General features: G+C 44.3%; 1 protein-coding gene across 1 annotated transcript in view; it reads right to left on the reverse strand.

Moving 5' to 3' along the window:
• Positions 1–19,923, reverse strand: part of AMMECR1 (Alport syndrome, mental retardation, midface hypoplasia and elliptocytosis chromosomal region gene 1) — a 55,141-nt gene that overhangs the window by 17,972 nt on the left and 17,246 nt on the right. The window contains exons 2-3 of the mRNA XM_018568538.1: positions 4,481–4,591; positions 2,608–2,722 (exon numbers count right to left, since the gene is read on the reverse strand). Coding sequence (XP_018424040.1) covers positions 2,608–2,722; positions 4,481–4,591 — 226 coding nt within the window. The remainder of the gene's footprint in view (positions 1–2,607; positions 2,723–4,480; positions 4,592–19,923) is intronic.

The raw sequence follows: 19,923 nt of genomic DNA on the forward strand, positions 1-19,923 counted from the left end.
GATGTCAATCACAGTAATCCTCGGAGAAACTGAAGAAAAAGGACAAATACAGTAAGCTTGAGAGGAGATGGGATAGAGACTGAGGTGAAGAACTTGAAAAGTGCTTTTGGGCATAGCAGGATTCCAACTCCACCTCCCTTTTGTTCACTGGATCTGGGTGAGAGAGTACAGTGAAGACAACCATGGGAGAGGGGAACTAGAGAGGCAGAGTCAGATTCCTGACTAGAGGTATAGGAGTGAGAAGTTACGGAAAGGACGCTTGTGAAATGGAAAGGTAGAAAGAAAGGGCATATTACAGGGTGGAGAAAAAGGAATCAGACTCAAAGAAAGAGCTGGATGGGGAAATACATTCACTCCAAGTAGGTCTGGAGTTGAGCAAAGTTGTTCTTACATTCTTTTTTTTTTCTGTCTTAGTTGAACTGCCATGGTAAACCACTAGTACATGTATGAGGAAGTTACACTTTGGTGGAAATGGCAGAAGTGCCTTCCCCCAAGTAATTTTTCAAGCCATATATACACAAAGCTACAAACAATCAATCACCAGCCACATCCAATTAAAACTTAAATGTGTTTCATCCCCATCTCAAACAGTCATAAGAACATATTTCAGTTTTACAAATCATATGACCACCACCATTTCATAAAGACACAATGAATGTCATTACTCACCCTGAAAAGGAAATGAACAGATGTTATATATACACACATGCATCGTTGTTTTAGGTTATTCCTCTCTAGACCCTAAGGAGGGAAGTCAGCTGTCAAGTCATGTGAGCATACAATTTCATGATTGACCAAATTAAAAAAAAGGAGGAGACTGTGGAACTATGTATTTTTCCGTCAGTCTGACTGAAGTCTTGTATAGCCAGTTTAGCAGACAAGTAGCTCAAAGAGGTGCTAAGCAGTTTGAACCATATTAAGCAGGTTGCATATTCATACATCTGGAATAGATGTGAGCGCATCTATTCACATATTTGCAAACTGGGTGAATCTGATCCTTTTCAGTCTATTTTTTTCCCTTCTAAATATGCATTTTCGATCGGCAGGAAATACTAAATTTCAGAAATCCGGCCAAGCAGGATAAAGTAATCACTCTGGATCTTGGCAGAGGGAGTGAACCTGCATGTAAATGTTTGAGACTCAATCGGGTCTCTAAAGGTTTAAATACTGCAATCCCCTGCACTAAAAGACAGCATATATTCACATCTCCAGTGACCTGTTCCTCCAGTCTCTCCACCATTCTATTGCTGCAACCTTGGAAGGCCGCTTCAGCACTTGACACTTCTGGGAGCGTCTGTGAAGGTTCTCCTTCATCCAGGTCATGGTATATCTGTAAAAAATAAGTCAAGGCAACTGGACTTGTTGCATTTTTCTTGAAGACATTTCACTAGTCGTCCAACCAGCTTTGTCAATCCAGGAATTTCAAATGCAAATGTCCCCTGCCGCATGCTGGTTGTTTCCTCTGGCTCCCTTAGTCACTGCAGGACTCCGCACTGACCTAGGAGTCAGAGGAAGGATCTAGCTGGCAGCTGGGGACAGAGGCATCCAACATTCCTGAAATTGTCAAGTGCTGAAGAGACTTTTCAAGGCTGCAGCAAAGGAACTAAGAGGCAGTAGAAATGGACTGCCAGAGTATTAAGGCCTCATTCACACTGAGCGGATTTCCGCTTGAAAATCGCACGTCTTGCCGCGAGATCTCGCACGTCCTATGCTTTTCAATGGTGCTTTTTTAATCTACCGCACAATATCGCCTGTAGCCCGTCGCTGTGCAGGACCCTTTTTGCGCGGATGTTGCGCGATTTTGCTCTCTTTTTGCATGCAGCCCAATAGTGAAGGCCGCATTATTGTCGCCGGGAAAGCCATGCTATATTGATCACGCGGAAATCCACTCACCGTAAGGCTGGGTTCACACCTAGGCGTATCGAATATGCGCGTTTCGTACCGCACGTTTTTACCACGATTCCCGGTAAAAAACCGTGCGACAAACACGTGTTTCCGAGGGCTTCCTGGCTGTATTCCAATGGATACGCATACGCTTGGCAAATACGCCCCAAAGAAGCTCCTGTACTTCTTTGGGCGTAGGGAGTTTTGCAGCGCGTTCCTACGCGCTGTAACACCCAGGTGGGAACCATGCCCATAGGCAATCATTGGTTTTCACATGTTGAGCGTTTTACAGAGCGTAGGAACGCGCTGTAAAACGCCCAGGTGTGAACCAGGCCTGAGCGTCTCTCAGTGTGAATGGGGTGTAAGTATATGCTGTCTTCTATTGCAGAAGATGTATTCATTTAAATCTTTGGAAACCTGACCGACTTTCAGGATATCTGAAAATCTGCAACAGCATCTATATGGAGGTGACATGCTGTCTATATTTGAACAGGTCTTCACCTCCACACCTCGAGAGGAAAAAAAAAAAAAAAAAATGTACTGCTAGGCTTAAGCGATTGTGTTAGGGACATTGAATTGTACAGGGCTTAGGGACACCGGAACTGATGCAGATTCACTGAGTTAGTCAGGCAATTCCAGAACTGATTCGCTCATCTCTACTGTAAAGCAATTGACAAAACTGGTGACAGTCACACTGCAAGCAGCTTGCTCAGCTTTTCTTACCTCCCAGTCCAAGTAATCACATACATCTTCAAAGTTTGTAAGCAGAGACACTGAGCAGAATAGCCGTGGCAGCTCATCCCTCGTCATTGGGGGAAAACGGCTATCTTTAAGGGCACTGAAATGATAAAGAAAAATTATTATTTAAATGACTACAGCCAAATTCAAAAGAGAATACAATAAAATAAGTTATGGAAAGTAACAGTTTATAATTTAATAGAACTTACCTACTACCCTTGCAATGGGAGGCTTGCTGATAGGCAAATCATTCATCAGCCACAACAACATACTATTAAGCTAATATATTAAAACTGTATCAAAAATTAGCTACTGTAGTGCAGGCCAATTCCTTTATGAGAAATGAACTTGTATGGCTGCTGCAACGCATGCCGTCTTTTGCTACAGTCCATATAAATTTCTCCCGTGTCTTTGATCAATACACAGTATTTGACAGAAGAGCTTCTGAAAGTTCAGGGTAGACATGTCCTACCCCTTGAACTGCTTTCAACTTGTACAGTGCCCAACTGGCTACCTACGTATGAACAGCTGCATGCAATATGTAAAATGCAGATTTTGCTTAGGTCTAGTGAAGTTGAAGCTAAAGGCAAAATGCTTCCTAGTGTAAGCTCAAGATTCATTTGGAAAAATCATAAACCAATACTGTAATGTGTGCCTTACTGTAATCCATGGTTGTTTCCCTTCTCTTTGCTGCTCTTCCTTTTAAATCCTCATGTCTTCTCATGCTTGGTGAGAACTTCCCTTTTCAGCTCAGGGCCCCTTCCTGTAGTGCTGGCTCAGGTTACATGCCTATACACAGACACCATGTATCTATTCCTCAGACAAGGCAGTCTTCTGCAAAACAGAATTTCTGCAGAGCATGAGAACAGATAGATTTAAAAAGAGCAGCAAAGAGAAGGGAAACTACCATGGATTACAGTAAGGCACACATTACAGTATTGTTTTATGTAAAAAAAAATCTGAGGGTTTAATGTCACTTTAAGCCTAAAAACTCCAAATGCAGGTAGCAGAGTAGTAAATATACAAAGAAATACATTCTGTATTTTTATGTTTAGAATGTAATAGGGGTACATAACTTGTAAATAAATGGAAACAGCAGTCATGTATATGCTCCTGGCCTAGTGGGCCCATGACCACTTTACCTCACTATAAATCTCATGTTTAAAGAACTTCAGGACCATGACAAGTGGTTAGACCAAGAGCATGGCTGCTGTTTCAGCCAAGATCTTGGTACTGTTTTCAGCAGGCGATGCTTGTCCAATAATGTGATCTGGGGGGCCAGTCACCCAAATCACCTGTAGCAGCCATACTGCATGTTTCCAAAGATGTTCAATAGGATTCAGATCTGGGCTCATAGAAGACAACTTCTGAAAAGTGTAATGCTTTGCCCTTAGCCATTCTTGGGTGCTATTAGCTGTGTGTTTTGGGCCAATATCCTGTTGGAGGACCCATTACCTCAATGAGACAAAGCTTTCAGACACTAGACAGTACGTTTTGCTAAAGAAAATTCCTTGAGTCTTGATATTTCACTGTGAACTTTCTCCTTCAGGTCCCTACTCTGCTGATTGACAGCAGCCAGTGGGCAGACGCAAAACCCAGCCTGTTATTGGCTATTGCAATTTAAAATAGCCAATACCAGGATGGCTATTGCACCCACTCACTGCCTGCTGTCCATCAGCAGATGAGGACCTGAAGGAGAACTTTCTCCTTCAGTTCCCTCCACTGCTGATTACTGCTGAAACAATACAAACATTTGGGAAAATATATCACCTCAGCATCTCAAAACTATTTTGCAAAAAAACAATCTATATAAAAAAAAAGTGGTATAAGATGGTAGTGATAGATGAGTTGCCTTTACCTGGTAAGTGTGTACTCCCTGAGACCAGAATGCAGGTTCATGGCAGAAAAGGTTCCTATGCATCCACGCAATCTCTTGTCCCGTCCTATCTTCCATGTTACAAACAAGGGGCTTGAAAAGAAAAGCAGACATTTATAGGAACAAACAAAACCATTGAACTGTACAAAAGTTAATTTACCTAAATATTTCACCAATATACAGTACATAATGCCTGATGGGTATTAAAACAGATCTCTCAGCAAATACGACAAAAGCCCTTAGTCAACATATGTAATAAAAATCATTAATAGATATAGGGAAAAAATAATTTTGCATCTGGTAGTCCTGTGGTGCCTTCACACTGCTACATTATTGGTATTTATATAGTGCTGACAATTCAGTCTTTGTCCTCAATCTTATTCTCTATGGTTTATATCCAGGGTCTACATATGCCGACATCATCTAGACACGGAGTACATGCCCCGCAAAAGGTGGAAATGGGCTTTAAAAGGGAAATATCAGGGGTCTGTATAGACCTCTGATATTTCCCCAAAGTCCATAGCAGTAAAGTAATAAAAAAAAAAAAGTAATTTTCGGTTTCGGCTTGACATTTTATATTTTCGGTTTCAGTCTAAACATTTCATTTCGGTATAACTTGATTGGTTGTTAGTATAAACGAATGTCTATCAAACACTTAAATGTTTGATGCACATCAAGGTTAGGTGCATGGAATCAACACAAAAGAATAAAAGAAGAGATAAATGGTAATTCACTTTCACAGAATAATATTGATTTACTAAACTTCAAGCGTTCCTCTAAATGCCTCCTCATGTATCACTTCTACCTCCCTTTTAGACTGTAAGCCGTCACGGGCAAGGCCCTCCTTACCATCTTGTCTTGAATTGTATTGTGATTGTAATGTCTTCCTTATATTGTAAAGTGCTGTGCAAACTGTTGGCGCTATATAAATCCTGTATAAGAATAATATGCAGCTTTTCACAATTCCATTAAAACTACTTATGTCTGAATTGTTGGCCGAGTGGTTTCTTTGCCAAGACACTCTGTCCTTACAACTTTTACCTCCTTTGTGAAGCACTTTTATGTCAGGAAACTGGGACTGGTGGGTTAAAATCCATAAGGGAATAAAAGGTTATTTTTAACTAAAATGTAAACACCAATAAGGCAAAGTGAGATTGCACCTACATGTTTATACTCCACAGCAATTTTTGGTAGCTGTCTGCAACAATAGTACGGCAGGGTGAAGACAATTAACATCGTATAGTCAGACACTTTGCTTAAAGTCGAACTTCAGACAAAAAAGGTAAAAACAACACCCTTTAGTCCAGGAATGTAATCAATCCAAAAATATGAATATTTTAATATACCAAAAATATAGTTACCATAGATAACAGGAAGTGAGAGGGAATCTCCCTCAACTGTTAGGAAATGTCCCCTCATCTTTTCATCCGATGACAACTGCCAAATTCTGAATTTCATTTTTCTCTCCAAGATAGACAACAGTGACCAGAACAGGAAGTGAGGGTGAACATCCCATAATCCCCAGTTCACATATATGTAATCTAACAATGAATGTAGTTGTCTAGCTAGAGATCCAAGTCACCCAAAACATATAAAGTTACAGGTAGATTTTGGTGGTCTAAATTGCCCCATGTGTTGGTAAAGGTCCTCAAGTAGGTCATGGGACTGGGTTACCCTTGTTGGTATAGATGTTAAGAGTGTGTTCTTGCGCTCAACAGAATGGAGTGGCAAAAGTCTTCAGTTTTACATAAAATATCCAGTTAAATGTAAATACTACTAACAGTCACCCAAGGGTTTCTTGTATCTCATTGGTATTCCAAGAGAACATTTCCATGATATTGGCTCTGTCCCCCACCCCTTGAAATGTTGTGTGCTCCCATTCTTGCAGATGAATTCTACATAATATAACACTGAACAGCCAGTCTAGCATAAGGATCTCAAATCTAAATCCCCAAGAGATGCAAGAAACCATTCTATCATCTACCAACAACTGAAATAGCTCACTGGACAACCCCATTAAAAAAATCCTCTCACTGCTGCTCGGGCATCACTTAAAGCTTCATTCACACCTAGGCGACAGCATTTAAGTGCAGATTACCAGCGGTTATTTTTCGTGTAAATTAAGACGCACGTTTTTGTGAGCATATTGATGTAAAAGTGTAACGCGAGTAAAACTCGCACAACAAACGCACAACATTATTGTGTTGCACGTTTCCAAACATTTCCTATTAAGCCAATGGGACAAATCTGCCAAAAAAAAAAAGTTCAAGTTCATTTTCTGGCAATAGGCGTTTTACCACGTGCGACGCTACGCTCAGGTGTGAACGGGGGCTATAGTAATAAATTTAATTTCTTGAGCGTTTCAATGTGGACAAATACGTGCAACAAAACACCTAGGTGTGAACCGGGCCTAACTGAAGAATGTTCCTGCAAGCATTGTGATCATGGCTTAATGTTCATGTTACAAACTATGTCACAATAAAAACCCACTTAAATGCTTTACAATTGCATAAAGACTGGCAGAAAATGTGCAAAGAAAGGACAGACGAGCCAAAATGGAACCTAATGGATGACAAAGAACAAATTCAACACTGACATATTTCAATACTGCAAGTTTATTTGCTGGCCAATTTCTAAATACAGGAAACAAAACATTAGCAGCTCATTTTAATATAAGGCAAAGTGAGGTGAGGTAAAAGTCTGAAATAGGTCAAGAAATCCTAGAATGACGTATATATTACTTACGAAGAACAGAATCTTTAATAACTTTCAAGGGTGTTTAATATTGATTAAACCAGGGGTGCCCACAATTTTTGTGTTAAGATCTACTTTTCAAATGAGGAGCTACATGAGATCTACCAACGGAAAAAAAACCCTCCCTCGCTCTCTCCTGGCTGCCTCTCCTCTCTCTCTCTCTCTCCTGGCTGCCTCTCCTCTCTCTCTCTCCTGGCTGCCTCTCCTCTCTCTCTCTCTCCTGGCTGCCTCTCCTCTCTCTCTCTCCTGGCTGCCTCTCCTCTCTCTCCTGGCTGCCTCTCCTCTCTCTCTCTCCTCTGGCTGCCTCTCCTCTCTCTCCTGGCTGCCTCTCCTCTCTCTCCTGGCTGCCTCTCCTCTCTCTCTCCTGGCTGCCTCTCCTCTCTCTCTCCTGGCTGCCTCTCCTCTCTCCCCACTCACCTTGCTGTATTTTGCAAACAGTGTAGTGCAACAGGCTGTGTAAACTAATATTCTTTGATGTAATGCGTAGCACTTTAACCACCAGTATCCAGGGAGCTTGGCTCAGCAGACTCAGGCTAATAAGTAATTATGTGTGCACAGCTAAATAAATATACCAAAATGGAATAAAGGGGCCACCACTCACACCCTTCGTGATCTACCAGCATCAGCTTTGAGAGCCACTGGTAGATCACGATCTACCTAATGGGCACCCCTGGATTAAACCATTTAAACTTAAAGAGGAACCAAAGCCAAAGTTTAGATCTGCTTTAAACAATTAGAAAGGCATTATAAAGAATGAGATTGGGCGAGTAGGACTATCAGTCAGAAAAAGCTAACCCATGGGATCACACAGTGCTTTAGGTCTACATTATTTGATTTCATCTGAATATTAGATCAGGTGGCCTGTCGCAATTCTGCATTTTGGACATCAAAACCAGCAAAGTCCTCATTCAGTTAGCCTGAAAACTATGTTGATGTTGGCTACTGCAATTTCTAAATACAGGAAACATTAGTTTGGGATCTGGAGTCAAGCAAGTTGTCCTTATCTATATACAGTACTGTATTTTCAGTGGGCACACACTTGCAGTTTCCCTAAGGCCTAGTTCATACCAGATACTGGGCAGAACGCACTGCATCACACTGTGGGCGGATCACTATGTTGTGGGGCAGGAGGGGCTGCAAGCACTATTTTGTTCGGACCAGAATGTAGGCATAATGTGCCTTGCGATCCCGTGCAGCCGAAGGGCATGGCTACAGTGCCAGTCACTTCAATGTACTGCCACCTCCTGCCACAACATCGTGAGCCGGCCGCAATGCGATGCAGTGTGTTCTAGGCAAAATGGGGCGGGAACGCACTGTATCTGGTGTGAACGAGGCCTAAGGGCTTGTTCACACCATGTTGGTGAGGAAGACAAACTAATTGGATTCCATGGATTTTGGAAATTAGAAAGAAAGTTTAGAATGGGCAGAAAACCCATGCAAACATTCAGGCTGGATTTAGATCTTTCTAAGCTCTTGATCCCAGCACTTAGTAAAGCCAATATGGTCCTTTAGCCTTCTCACACTGGTAACACCTATGGGGCTGCTCCTCCAACAGTTGGGGCCTTCAGCGGCCGGCTTTGTGACAGGAGTGCAAGTCGGGTGCTGTTATACTTAAACCAGGAAGCAAATTTATTCTGTGGAATTGTAGTATGTAAGGGAAGGTCAAAAGATGTCATTCAGCCTACACTTGTGAGTAGATTGATGTTTTTAATATCGACTCTTACTGAATAAATGGTATTACGCTTAGATGTGCAGGGTCTCGGTTTTTTTAATGCTTTGATTTATATCTTGCCTGCATTTTCCATTAAACTCTCACTGCCAAGGCTTTTGTCTACCATTAGTAAATTTGCGACCAAAAACACAATACCCATTTGTGAAAAAAAAATATAAAAAACATGTTTACAACAGATACCCAACATGCCAAGGTAAAAATTGTGTGTGTACGTGAAATGGTGAAAAAAACACAGTACCCCGAACGGTCTATAGGCAATGCTTTGAAAGCCCGTACACGTCGTCAGTTTAGAGATCTGGGAATATTGGCCCTAGAATTATTGATCACACGTCAATATCCAACAAGTGTAGCAAAAGCACCGCTTTCGTACATAGGCGCATCCAACGCATGTTTACGTTAATATGTGTCAGGGGCAGGAGACTTAATTTTTTTTACATTTTACAGTGCATTCAGAAAGTATTCATACCCAGTTTGCTTTTTTCAATCCTGTTATGTTGCAGCCTGATACTAGTTTAAATTCTTTTATTTTTTTCTCATCTACACTCAGAACCCCATAATGACAAAGTGAAAACAGAATTTTAGAAATGTCTGTAATAGAGCTGCAACCGTTAATCGATTTAGTCGATTAAAATCGACGATTGAAAACGTTGGCAACGTTTTCGATCGTCGATTCGTCGGCTATCGATTGATTTGCCTGTTCGGGGCTCCACATGCAGCCTGAGCCGCGCGTCACACGCTGCTCCCGTTGCGGCCGCCGTGCCCACGGCACAGGCCGCGTAAGCCACGCCCACCGCACGCTGAAGCCGGGCACGCCGCTGCTCTCCTCGGCGCGATCTCCCTCACCCGTCGCTGGCCCGCTGACAATCGAGGGCCCACCTTCTGAAAGCAAGTCAGTGGTGGAATAGCTGTACGGAGCTGCAGTGTGGAACAGGTGTGCGGGGATATAGTGGTGGAATAGGTGTGCAGGGGTGCAGTGTGGAACGGGGGTGTGGGGGGTGCTGTGGTGGAACGGGTGTGTGGGGGGTGCTGTGGTGGAACGGGTGTCAGTGTGGAACAGCTGTGTGGAGAGGCAGTGGTGGAATAGGTGTATGGGGGTGCAGTGTGGACCAGGTGTATGGGGGTGCAGTGTGGACCAGGTGTCAGTGTGTAACAGCTGTGTGGAGAGGCAGTGGTGGAATAGGTGTATGGGGGTGCAGTGTGGACCAGGTGTATGGGGGTGCAGTGGTGGAACAGGTGTGCAGGGATGCAGTGGTGGAACAGGTGTGCAGGGATGCAGTGGTGGAATAGGTGTATGGGGGTGCAGTGTGGACCAGGTGTGTGGGGGTGCAGTGTGGACCAGGTGTCAGTGTGGAATAGCTGTGTGGAGAGGCAGTGGTGGACCAGGTGTATGGGGGTGCAGTGTGGACCAGGTGTATGGGGGTGCAGTGGTGGAATAGGTGTGCAGGGATGCAGTGGTGGAACAGGTGTGCGGGGGTGCGGTGGTGGAAAAGGGGTATGGAGGTGCAGTGTGGAACAGGTGTATGAGTGTGATGTGGTGGAATAGGTGTTTGGGGGTGCTGTGGTGGAACAGGTGTACAAGGGTGCTGTGTGAAACAGGTGTATGGGTGCAGTAGTGGAATAGGTGTGTGGGGGTGCTGTGTGGAACAGTTGTATGGGTGTGAAGCGGTGGAACAGGTGTATGAAGGTGCAGCGAGGAACAGGTGTATTGGCGTGCAATGGTGGAATAGTTGTGTGGGGGTGCCGTTGTGGAACAGGAGTACAGGGGTGCTATGGTGGAACAGGTACGAGTTACGCTACGCACGCCGCGGACGCCACGACCACGCCGCGTATGCCACGCCCACCACACAAGCCGGACACACGCCCGCAGAGCACGCCGCCGCGACTTACAAGGGTTCAGAAACAGGTAAGGGGGACCTGTTTTAATGTTTCCTGTTTAAAAAAAAAAAAGCGGCACACTGTAGAACACCAGCAGCTATAGAGGAACAACAAATCCCAGCAATAATATATTAAACACCCTGTATAATGTACTATTGCTGGGACTTGTTGTTCCTCCTATAGCTGGTGGTATTCTCCATTGCGCTGTATAATGTATTATTGCTGGGATTTGTAGTTCCTCTATAACTGGTCAGTGGTAATCTGCATTGCGCAGTATAATCATTATACAGCGCAATGGAGAATACCACCAGCTATGGAGGACTACAAATCCCAGCAATAATACATTATATACAGCGCAATGGAGAATAACGCCAGCTACAGAGGACTACAAATCCCAGCAATAGTACATTATAGTATAATGTACTATTGCTACATTCCTCTATAGCTGCTGGTATTCTGCACTGCGCCGCTGTATAATGTACTATATTGCACACCACACTTTTTTTTTACTTCCACCGCGCCAAGCTTGCTCCGGTGATGGACTACAATCTCAATACAAACTAGTAGTCCATCACTGGAGCCTTTTTTTTTCTTTTTTATCCGATTAACCGATTAATCGAACTTAATAATCAGCCAACTAATCGATGATGAAAATAATCGTTAGCTGCAGCCCTAGTCTGTAAATTAAAAAAAAAAAAACTGAAATATCACATGTACTTCAACAAAGTACGGAGTAAAGGGTCTGTATGTTTAAGTACCTTTGGCAGTAATTACAGCCTCCAGTCTTTTTGGGTATGACGCGACAAGCTTTGCGCACCTAGATTGGGGGATTTTCTGCCATTCTTCTTTGCAAATCCTTTCAAGATCAGTCAGGTTGGATGGGGACCGTCAGTGGACAACCATTTTCAAGTCTCTCCAGAGATGTTCAATAGGCTTCAAGTCAGGGTTCTGGGTGGGCCATTCTAGGACATTCACAGAGTTGTCCCTAAGCAACTCCTGTGTTGTCTTGGCTGTGTGCTTAGGATGGTTGTCATGTTGGAAGGTAAACTTTAAGCCCAGTCTGAGGTCCTGAACGCTGTGGAACAGGTTTCCTTTGAGAACATCTCTGTGCTCCATTCAGCTGTCACGGTCTAGGGACCAGACACGAGCTCCTGTGTTTGCGGAGTTGGTAGGAGTCACAAAGAGGCGGGATATCGGGGATGTAGGTCACAGGGAGAGAGGAACGAATGGTCTGTGCGTTCTGAGGACGCACTAGAGGCGCAGAATCTAAGAAGGGCCAGGTATTCGACAGAGCCTCTAGTGGTGAGGATGATTGGCTGCTGGACACCTTCCAGGTTGCGGCCCTCTAGCGCACCCACACAGACGCAAGGGACTAGTTGAAGCAGCGGGGAACTGGATACAAACAGGTAGGGAAGAAACTTGTAACCAAGGAGGAGGAAGACAGGAAGAGGGAGAGAGAGAGAGAAAGTCTCAAGCAAAAGTGCAAACGCACAGCAGAACAGCAGAGTATACTGAAGAGAATAGATAAGCAAGGACACCAGGGAAGGGTAAGCAGCTTAGAGGCACACCTAGGAGCAGGAAGGTGCAACGTACAAAAGTAAACGAGATGTGCGTGGCACATGCATACAAAGAAGCAGGATAACAGAGAGAAAAGTACACAAAGAAGCACAAAAGGGATGTATGCACACAGGGGTGTGCAGACAAGGATGAATCCAACACAGCCACCAGGTAAGAGAGGAGCACAGAAATAAAGGGGTGACAGCAAAGCAAAGGAAGATACACTGGAAGGTAAGTGACGGAGTAGAAGTACAACAAGCAGTAAATAGGAGGAAGCAAACAGACAAAGACTGGGGAGGGAAAACACAGTAGAAGTAAGGCAATGAAGGCAGTTTGGAGAGGCGCACAGGTGAAGACAATTAAGGCCTGCAACAATATACTAAAGGAACCACTGAAATACTATAGTAGGGGTGCAAGGAGCAAAGCAGGGTATAACGCCAAACAGGGATACCAGCTGGTAGAGGGAAGCCAAAAAGGCACCGGGATCCAATAGCAAGCGCAGGGAATAGGATCTCAGGGGTAGTCAGAGACACAAGGGGTACGGAACAAGGCAAAAGACTTGTTGCTCGCACCAAGAGCAACAAGTGAGGGAGTCCTAAATAGGGGAGAAGGAGAGCAGATTGGCTGCAGCCTTGTGAGACACCATAGGCTGACAGCCAAGAAACAGGGAGCAAAGCGAAAATCCAGTACGGATTTCCGGATATTGTGACATCAGCTTTCCTTCAACCCTGGCCAGGCTCCCAGACTTTGCTGCTGAAAAACACCCCCATAGCATGATGCTGCCACCACCACCATGCTTCACTGTTGGGATGGTATTGGGCAGGTTTGCCTGGTTTCCTCCAGACACAACATTTAGAATTGAGGCCAAACAGTTCAATCTTGATTTCCTCAGACCAGAGAATCTTGTTCCTCACAGTCAGAGTCCTTCATGTGCTTTTTTGCAAACTCCAAGAAGTTTTCATGCGTTTTTCACTGAGAGGCTTCCGCCTAGCCATTCTGCCATATAGGGCAGATCAGTGGAGGGCTGCAGTAACGATTGTCATTCTGGAACTTTGTCCCATCTCAACACAGTATCTCTGGAGCTCAGTCAGTGACGACCGGGTTCTTGGTCACCTCTCTTACTAAGGCCCTTCTCCCCCCATTGCTCCCGTCTCCAAGCTCTGCAGGCAGTTCCTTCGACATCATTGCTTTTGCTCCGATACAGTCTGCATCGTCAGCTGTGCAGCCTTCTATAGAGAGGAGTGTGCCTTTCTCTCTGCCTCTCCTGCAGGCCCGGGATTGGCATCACAGATGTTGGGAGGAAGCGGGGAAGGAGATCGGGGAACATCCTCCTCTGCTGAATAGGGCTGGAAGCGATCATCACTTTGTCGCTCGGCTGCAGAAGCTGGGGAAGTACCTGTTGGAGTAAAAAGGTGACTCTAGGGGTCTAATTCTTAGAGTACCTGTCACCACTAGAATGCTATCGCATAGGGGGCTTGTGAGGCCTCATATGTGATGGCAATTAAGAAAAAAAAAAAGTTTACAAAATATAATAAAACACAGTGAAGGGAATTTATCAAAACTGGAGCAGAGAAAATCTGGAGCAGCTGTGCATGGCAACCAATCAGCTTCTCTCCTCCAGTTAAATTTGAAAATGAGAGAGGCGCTGATTGGTTGCCATTCACAGCTGCTCCAGATTTAGTCTGCTCCAGTTTTCCTTTCAGTGCATCTAGAGAGTATTCAGACCCCCCCCCTTCACTTTTTTTCAATTTTGGTATGTTGCAGCCTGATAATACAGTTGTGTACATTCTCTTTTTTTTCCAACTCAATCTACACTCAGTGCCCCATAATGACAAAGTGAAAGCAGAATTTTAGAAATGTTTGCAAATGTATGGAAAAGGAAAAACTGAAATAGATCACATTTGCATGGGATACAGCCAGGTAGCCCCCGGAAACGCGCGTTTGGCACCCTTTTTTTACCGCGAATACCGTGGCGCGACAAACGCGCATATTCAATATGCCTAGGTGTGAACCCAGCCTTAAGCTGAAAGTGGGCTTTACACATGTAAACAGAGTCTGTTTAAAGGGGCCCGCTGCCAGCGACATATGACATTTGTTTGTGGCAGCGAAAGAGTTAAATAAATGGCTGAAGAAAATAGCCTCAGAGTGGGCAGTCCTAGATTGTAGCATTTGCATGCAGACCTTCCTAGGTAATGTCCACATGTAATGCTCAGCCTTTATGATTGAAAATCAAAGAATGAAACAGGTGGACCCAGGGGCGGTAAGGCTGGGTGGCAAAGGGCTAGATGTCTGAAATCCTCCAGCTGGGAAATGAGGTGGGCACTGACTTGCTGGAGCTTCCAACACACTGAGATGCTCAGTGAGCAGTGAGATCAGAGTAAGCATCTTCAGTGGGGAACAGGAGCCTGTACAATTCTGCAAGCTGGAAGGTAAGGCAGGAGTTCAGGTTTAGGGCTCATTTACACATGCTCGTGCAGAGACGCGCTCCCGGGAGGGCCAGGTGTGGTGTATAAATGCATGCAACCCTCTGTACATCTTTGCAGGTCCAGGTGCCTGCACTTGGCGCAGACAGCGTGTGCAAGTGTGGGCAACCGGATCCGCATGAATGTGCAGGTTCGTGTTGGAACATAGCTGCGTCCCACTGTAGGCATGTACAGACGGCTGCATGCAATTACACAGCGCACCTGTCCCTTCTGGTGTGCATGCCTGTGTGAATGTGCAGTTAATTAAACTTTACTGACCATAAGATTCTCCATAAGAGATTACATCTAAAAAATCTTCAACACCAATATTGAGGGCTTGTTCACACCAAGCGCGGAGCACATCCAGAGCAGAGCAGGTGCAGACCGGATCAAACCCGCGCCCAATGTATTCCTATGGTATTTTGAGCTCCAGTTCACATCGCAGCGTGCAGATCCAGAGCAGGTGAAAAAACTGCGGCAAGCCCTATTTTACTTGCTCTGGAAAGCATCAAAAACGCATGCAAGTGCCTGAAAGCCCATGTTAAACTTGTAAAAAATGTTTTTAGCAAAAGCGGCCCGGAACGCATCAAAAACGCAGCACAACCCACTGCACTGCGTGTGCAGAAACCTGACTGGATCTGCTCTGCATTTGGTGTGAACAAGGCCTGAAAATGGAGACTACAAACTCAAAGCTATTCATCTTCATTGCCAACTCATTCGAATGGGCTCCGTTTCAATTATTGGGAACTATTTATAGCATGTACTGTGCAACCATAATTGGCCATTTCCTGGCATTCAATATCCAAGATCGCCATTAAAATTACATGAGTGGCATGCAAGTATTTCACTCATGTGAAATATGAAATATGAACATCCACTAACCGGAAGAAAAATAAAATACAATTATCTAGTAGATGGAGCAGAATGTAGAGACCTCATTTTCATTCAAGTAAGGCTTTCAATGAACAGCTGTCACAGTTTTAGGTACACCCGCTTGTAAACAAATTGACTAACAGCAAATCATGAGGCTGCAACTCTATATAGGACGCACACAGACATGGTGAAGATGGAGTTTTTTGCCCAAACATTAAAATGGGAAATATGCCTAAAGGACTAAGACCCATGGAATGATGTTGGTGCCAGAGCTGCCCACTGCAGCATTTCACACTAGAGCCTGATTTTAAGGAACTCCAGGAATGCAAAACGATAATCCTTGCAGTGGGGCAACCTCAGGCACGCTGCAAGCGTTTACTGCTCGTTTTGGTCTAGGGGCTCAAATAAACAAAATGAAAAGAAATGACTAACCTGATCCTCAATCCCACCTGACTTCTAGACCGGTCCATGCAGCCTAATGCCCCCTGATGTCATTATGTCTAATGCAGGTCCATTCACCTGCGTTAGACACCGAGGGATATACCAAAGCTGGAGCTGAGGGGGAAGTGAGCACTCACTGCTGCAAGACTGAGGAATCCGATGAGTATATCCTCTGAATGCCAGCGCCTAGAGATAAGCAGTAAACCCTTGCAGTGCAGAGGTAGCCAAACTGCAAGGGTTACCTTTACATTGCTGCAGTTGTAGTGTAATTAGTCTTTGTTTTTTTTTGCTGCCTAGCTGGTTGGTGGGCTAGGAATCTTCTGGATTTTATTTGTAAAGCTGGCCTAAACTACTTTCTGTATTAGGGTCCTTTCAGACTAGCAGGACCACAGATTGCCAACAATCCATAGAAGTGCAATAACATTCATTTTAATGCAGGTACACAGCACACCTAAGTATTTGTGCACCACGGCACACAAATATGCTGTGCACTGTGGTGTGGTGCCTGGCACAAAATGGTGCAGGTGCCAGAGAATATTACCAAAGACCAAGATTTACAGTGGAAAATTAACCAAAGATCTAACATGTCACCAGGAAATGTGTGCATAGCCCAATGCAACCTGGTATTCAGAATTTGTCCAGGGCTAAACCACTCAGCTATGATGTCAAACATCTAAAGTCTGTTGCTCATTGGAGAGGCAAGAGACAGGATACATACATCCAGAAATGCGATTACAATTTCACATATAATGCTACCAAAATACAGTTACATATGTCGTGTAACATTTTTCCTGTCACATTGTACAAAACCGACTAATAAATCATGAGCAAACCATATGGGAAAAGCTGGCAGCTTCATGCTAAACTCTGCCAGTACAACTTCTGCTGCATGCACCATCTAGCAGAGAAAAAAAAGCCCCGACTCCCTGTGGATACTTTGTATGCTTTAGTTTTTAAGAAACCTTAAAGGGTTTCTAAACCCTCAGCTTTTTTTGCATATATCTACTGCTAGCAAGCAGTAGATATATGCAAAAAGTTTGTTTTTTTTGCACTTACCCGTGTCTTCCCCACGTGCTCCCGTCCGAAAATGTGAAAATTCTCGGGCGGCCGCAAAGGATCTTGGGGCGGGCGCTTTTCACATTTTTGGCCGGAACGCAAGGTAAGTCTATGGACGTGTGCACCCGCATGCAGACACCGTGGGACAGGAAGTGCTAGCAAGTCCAGAGGAGTCAGCGATGGATCGGACACCCGCCCCAGCGCTGGAGAGAAGGCTGAAAACATCAGGAAAGAAGAAGATCGGATTAAGAGACATCATTTAAGGTAAGTGCTTTAATTAACGTTCAGGTCAGGGGAAAAAAAAAGTTGTCTTTAATGTCACTTTAAAGAGCAGTTTCTGTGAATAATAGAACTTACAGGTCACTACATTCGAAAATGTTAATCCTTGAACATTACATTCATTGGCTACAGATATCTACATAAAATGGCTTCAACTCTGGGAATGAAGCAGAAATGTCTCATTTTAAATACATCTCAAAACAGAATTCCTTGACAGCTAAATCCGGTAGAAATTTTTTCACAGGTGCCGCATATTTCGGGAGCAGTGACCAATGAGTAGGTTCAGCTTCAGGGCCCCAGAACTTGTATAATTGACTAGAGAATAAATGCTCCCATAGCAGCCTAACTCCTAAAGCGAACCTGCATTCAGGGAGAGGTAAACAGGCAGCAGGGTTAGCTGACAAAATAAGCTGTCATTAGATGTCAAAGAGCTTCCTGAAGAACCTTATACCCAATGCTGGCAACAGCTGAGGCCTGAACATCTACCCGTTAGAACTTGAGAACGTAGGAGCAGAAGTCCAGGTGACAGCCTTACAAATCTGGGAAACAAGTGCCTGATATTGATGAGCTCAAAAAGCATTCACCAATCTACCAGAGTACACCTTGGCAGGAAAGAGTGACACTCGATCTTTAGGACCATAGGTTTTTGAACAAAAGTCTGTCTGAGCTACAATAAAATGGTGGAGCGAGAAGCTGGGCTCCCTTTTTAGGGACCATGTGGGACAGAGTGAGTCTTCCACATGGAAGCAGTGGCCATAAGGTAAACCCTTATAGCAAACATCCAAAGGGAATCTAAAAAGGTACCAGAGTCAGAAAGAAGGATTGAAAGAACAATGATCTGGTTGAGGTGAAGAGATGACACCACCTTTGGAAGGAAAGAAGCTCTAGGTTTGAACACTAGCTTGACTCTGCAAGACCACAAAAGGTTATTTGCAATGCTGTCAGCTCAGACAAGCACCTTGCAGCAGTCATGGAAACAAAGAACACAACCTAGCAAGAGTAACAAGGGGAATACCACTAATAAGTTCAAAGAGCAGCTGCTAAAGTGCCTAGAGAACTAAATTCATATTCCAGGGTGAGAGATGGGGGAAAAGCACAAGAGACCCTGGACAAAAAGTCTCAAAGAATGAGAGGTGAGTAGTCTCTGGAACAAGAACGCAAGCACTCTGATCTGGTCCGTGATTGCTGGTTCAGACCCAATTGTAAAAAGACCAGGACATGCCCCACAGAATATTTTCTGGGATGAAAGAAAAAAAATTATAATTCTTCAATGCGTGGACTTTTGTATGGTAGACCTTCTGAGACGTGGACATCCTAGATTCAACATAATGAGAATCACTGATTCACAGAGGTCTATCCCTCAAGTCCTGAGCTTTAACAGCCATGTTGTTAATGCTAGCAAAAGTAGCGGTGTGGTAAACCAGTTCTTTGGACTGAAGATGTGGAAGAGAGTCTGGTTTGGTCAGAGTACCACATCTGCTTAGGCCAGTCTATAGCTATGAGGATCACCAAAATACCCTCTATCTCAGTCATGCAGCACAGATTATGGAGTTTCAGGAAGGAAAAGCATAGAGTAGGCTGTACTGATCACACACAGCCACCAGAGCATCCACTGCAACTGCCATTGAATTTCTGCACCTGGAGGCAAACCTGCCCACTTTGTTGAACCTGGATGCCAGGACCTCCACCTTTCGATGATCAATTCAGTCAAAATCTGTGCTGAATGCTCCCTCAACAGGAATTTATCCAGATTTCCCACAACAGGGATATCCTGGGAATGTAAAAAAGGTAAGCACCAGGGGGGTAGAGACTTTGTAAAACACAGGGTGCAGACAAGAAGCCAAACAATAGGACTACCAACTTAAGTGATGGGGACCCAAAGCAAAGTGTCTAGCATGTGTACTGTGAGTCTGTGGAGAGAGAATGAAATGGCAAGACTATCAAGGAATTCTCGAACGAAACTGACTGCCCAGTGTTAAAAATCTTTGTCTCAACCACAGGTCGTGGGTTCTCCAACAGTATAATGACCCAAAACACAACTAAAATCACCCAAGAATGGTTAAGCACAAATCAGGACTGCACTGTTCTGAAGTGGCCTTCTAAAAATAAAACATGGAGTTTGGCGAAGGGACCCTTCAAACCTGAGACAGTTTGCTCAAGAAGAGCGAGTGAAACTACCTGTTGGCAGGTGAAGAGGTCTCATTTATTGAAAGCTACAGAAATTGTTTATTTGCAATGATTGCCTCTAAGGCCTTGTTCACACCAAATGCAGAGCAGATCCGGTCAGGTTTCTGCACACGCAGTGCAGTGGGTTGTGCCGCGTTTTTGATGCGTTCCGGGCCGTTTTTGGTTAAAAAAAAAAAAATTCTTTAAGTTTAACATGGGCTTTTAGGCAC

Source organism: Nanorana parkeri, unplaced genomic scaffold (assembly GCF_000935625.1).
Source record: "Nanorana parkeri isolate BGI_ZX_2015 unplaced genomic scaffold, ASM93562v1 scaffold1203, whole genome shotgun sequence".
In the NCBI taxonomy this organism is placed as follows: domain Eukaryota; kingdom Metazoa; phylum Chordata; class Amphibia; order Anura; family Dicroglossidae; genus Nanorana; species Nanorana parkeri.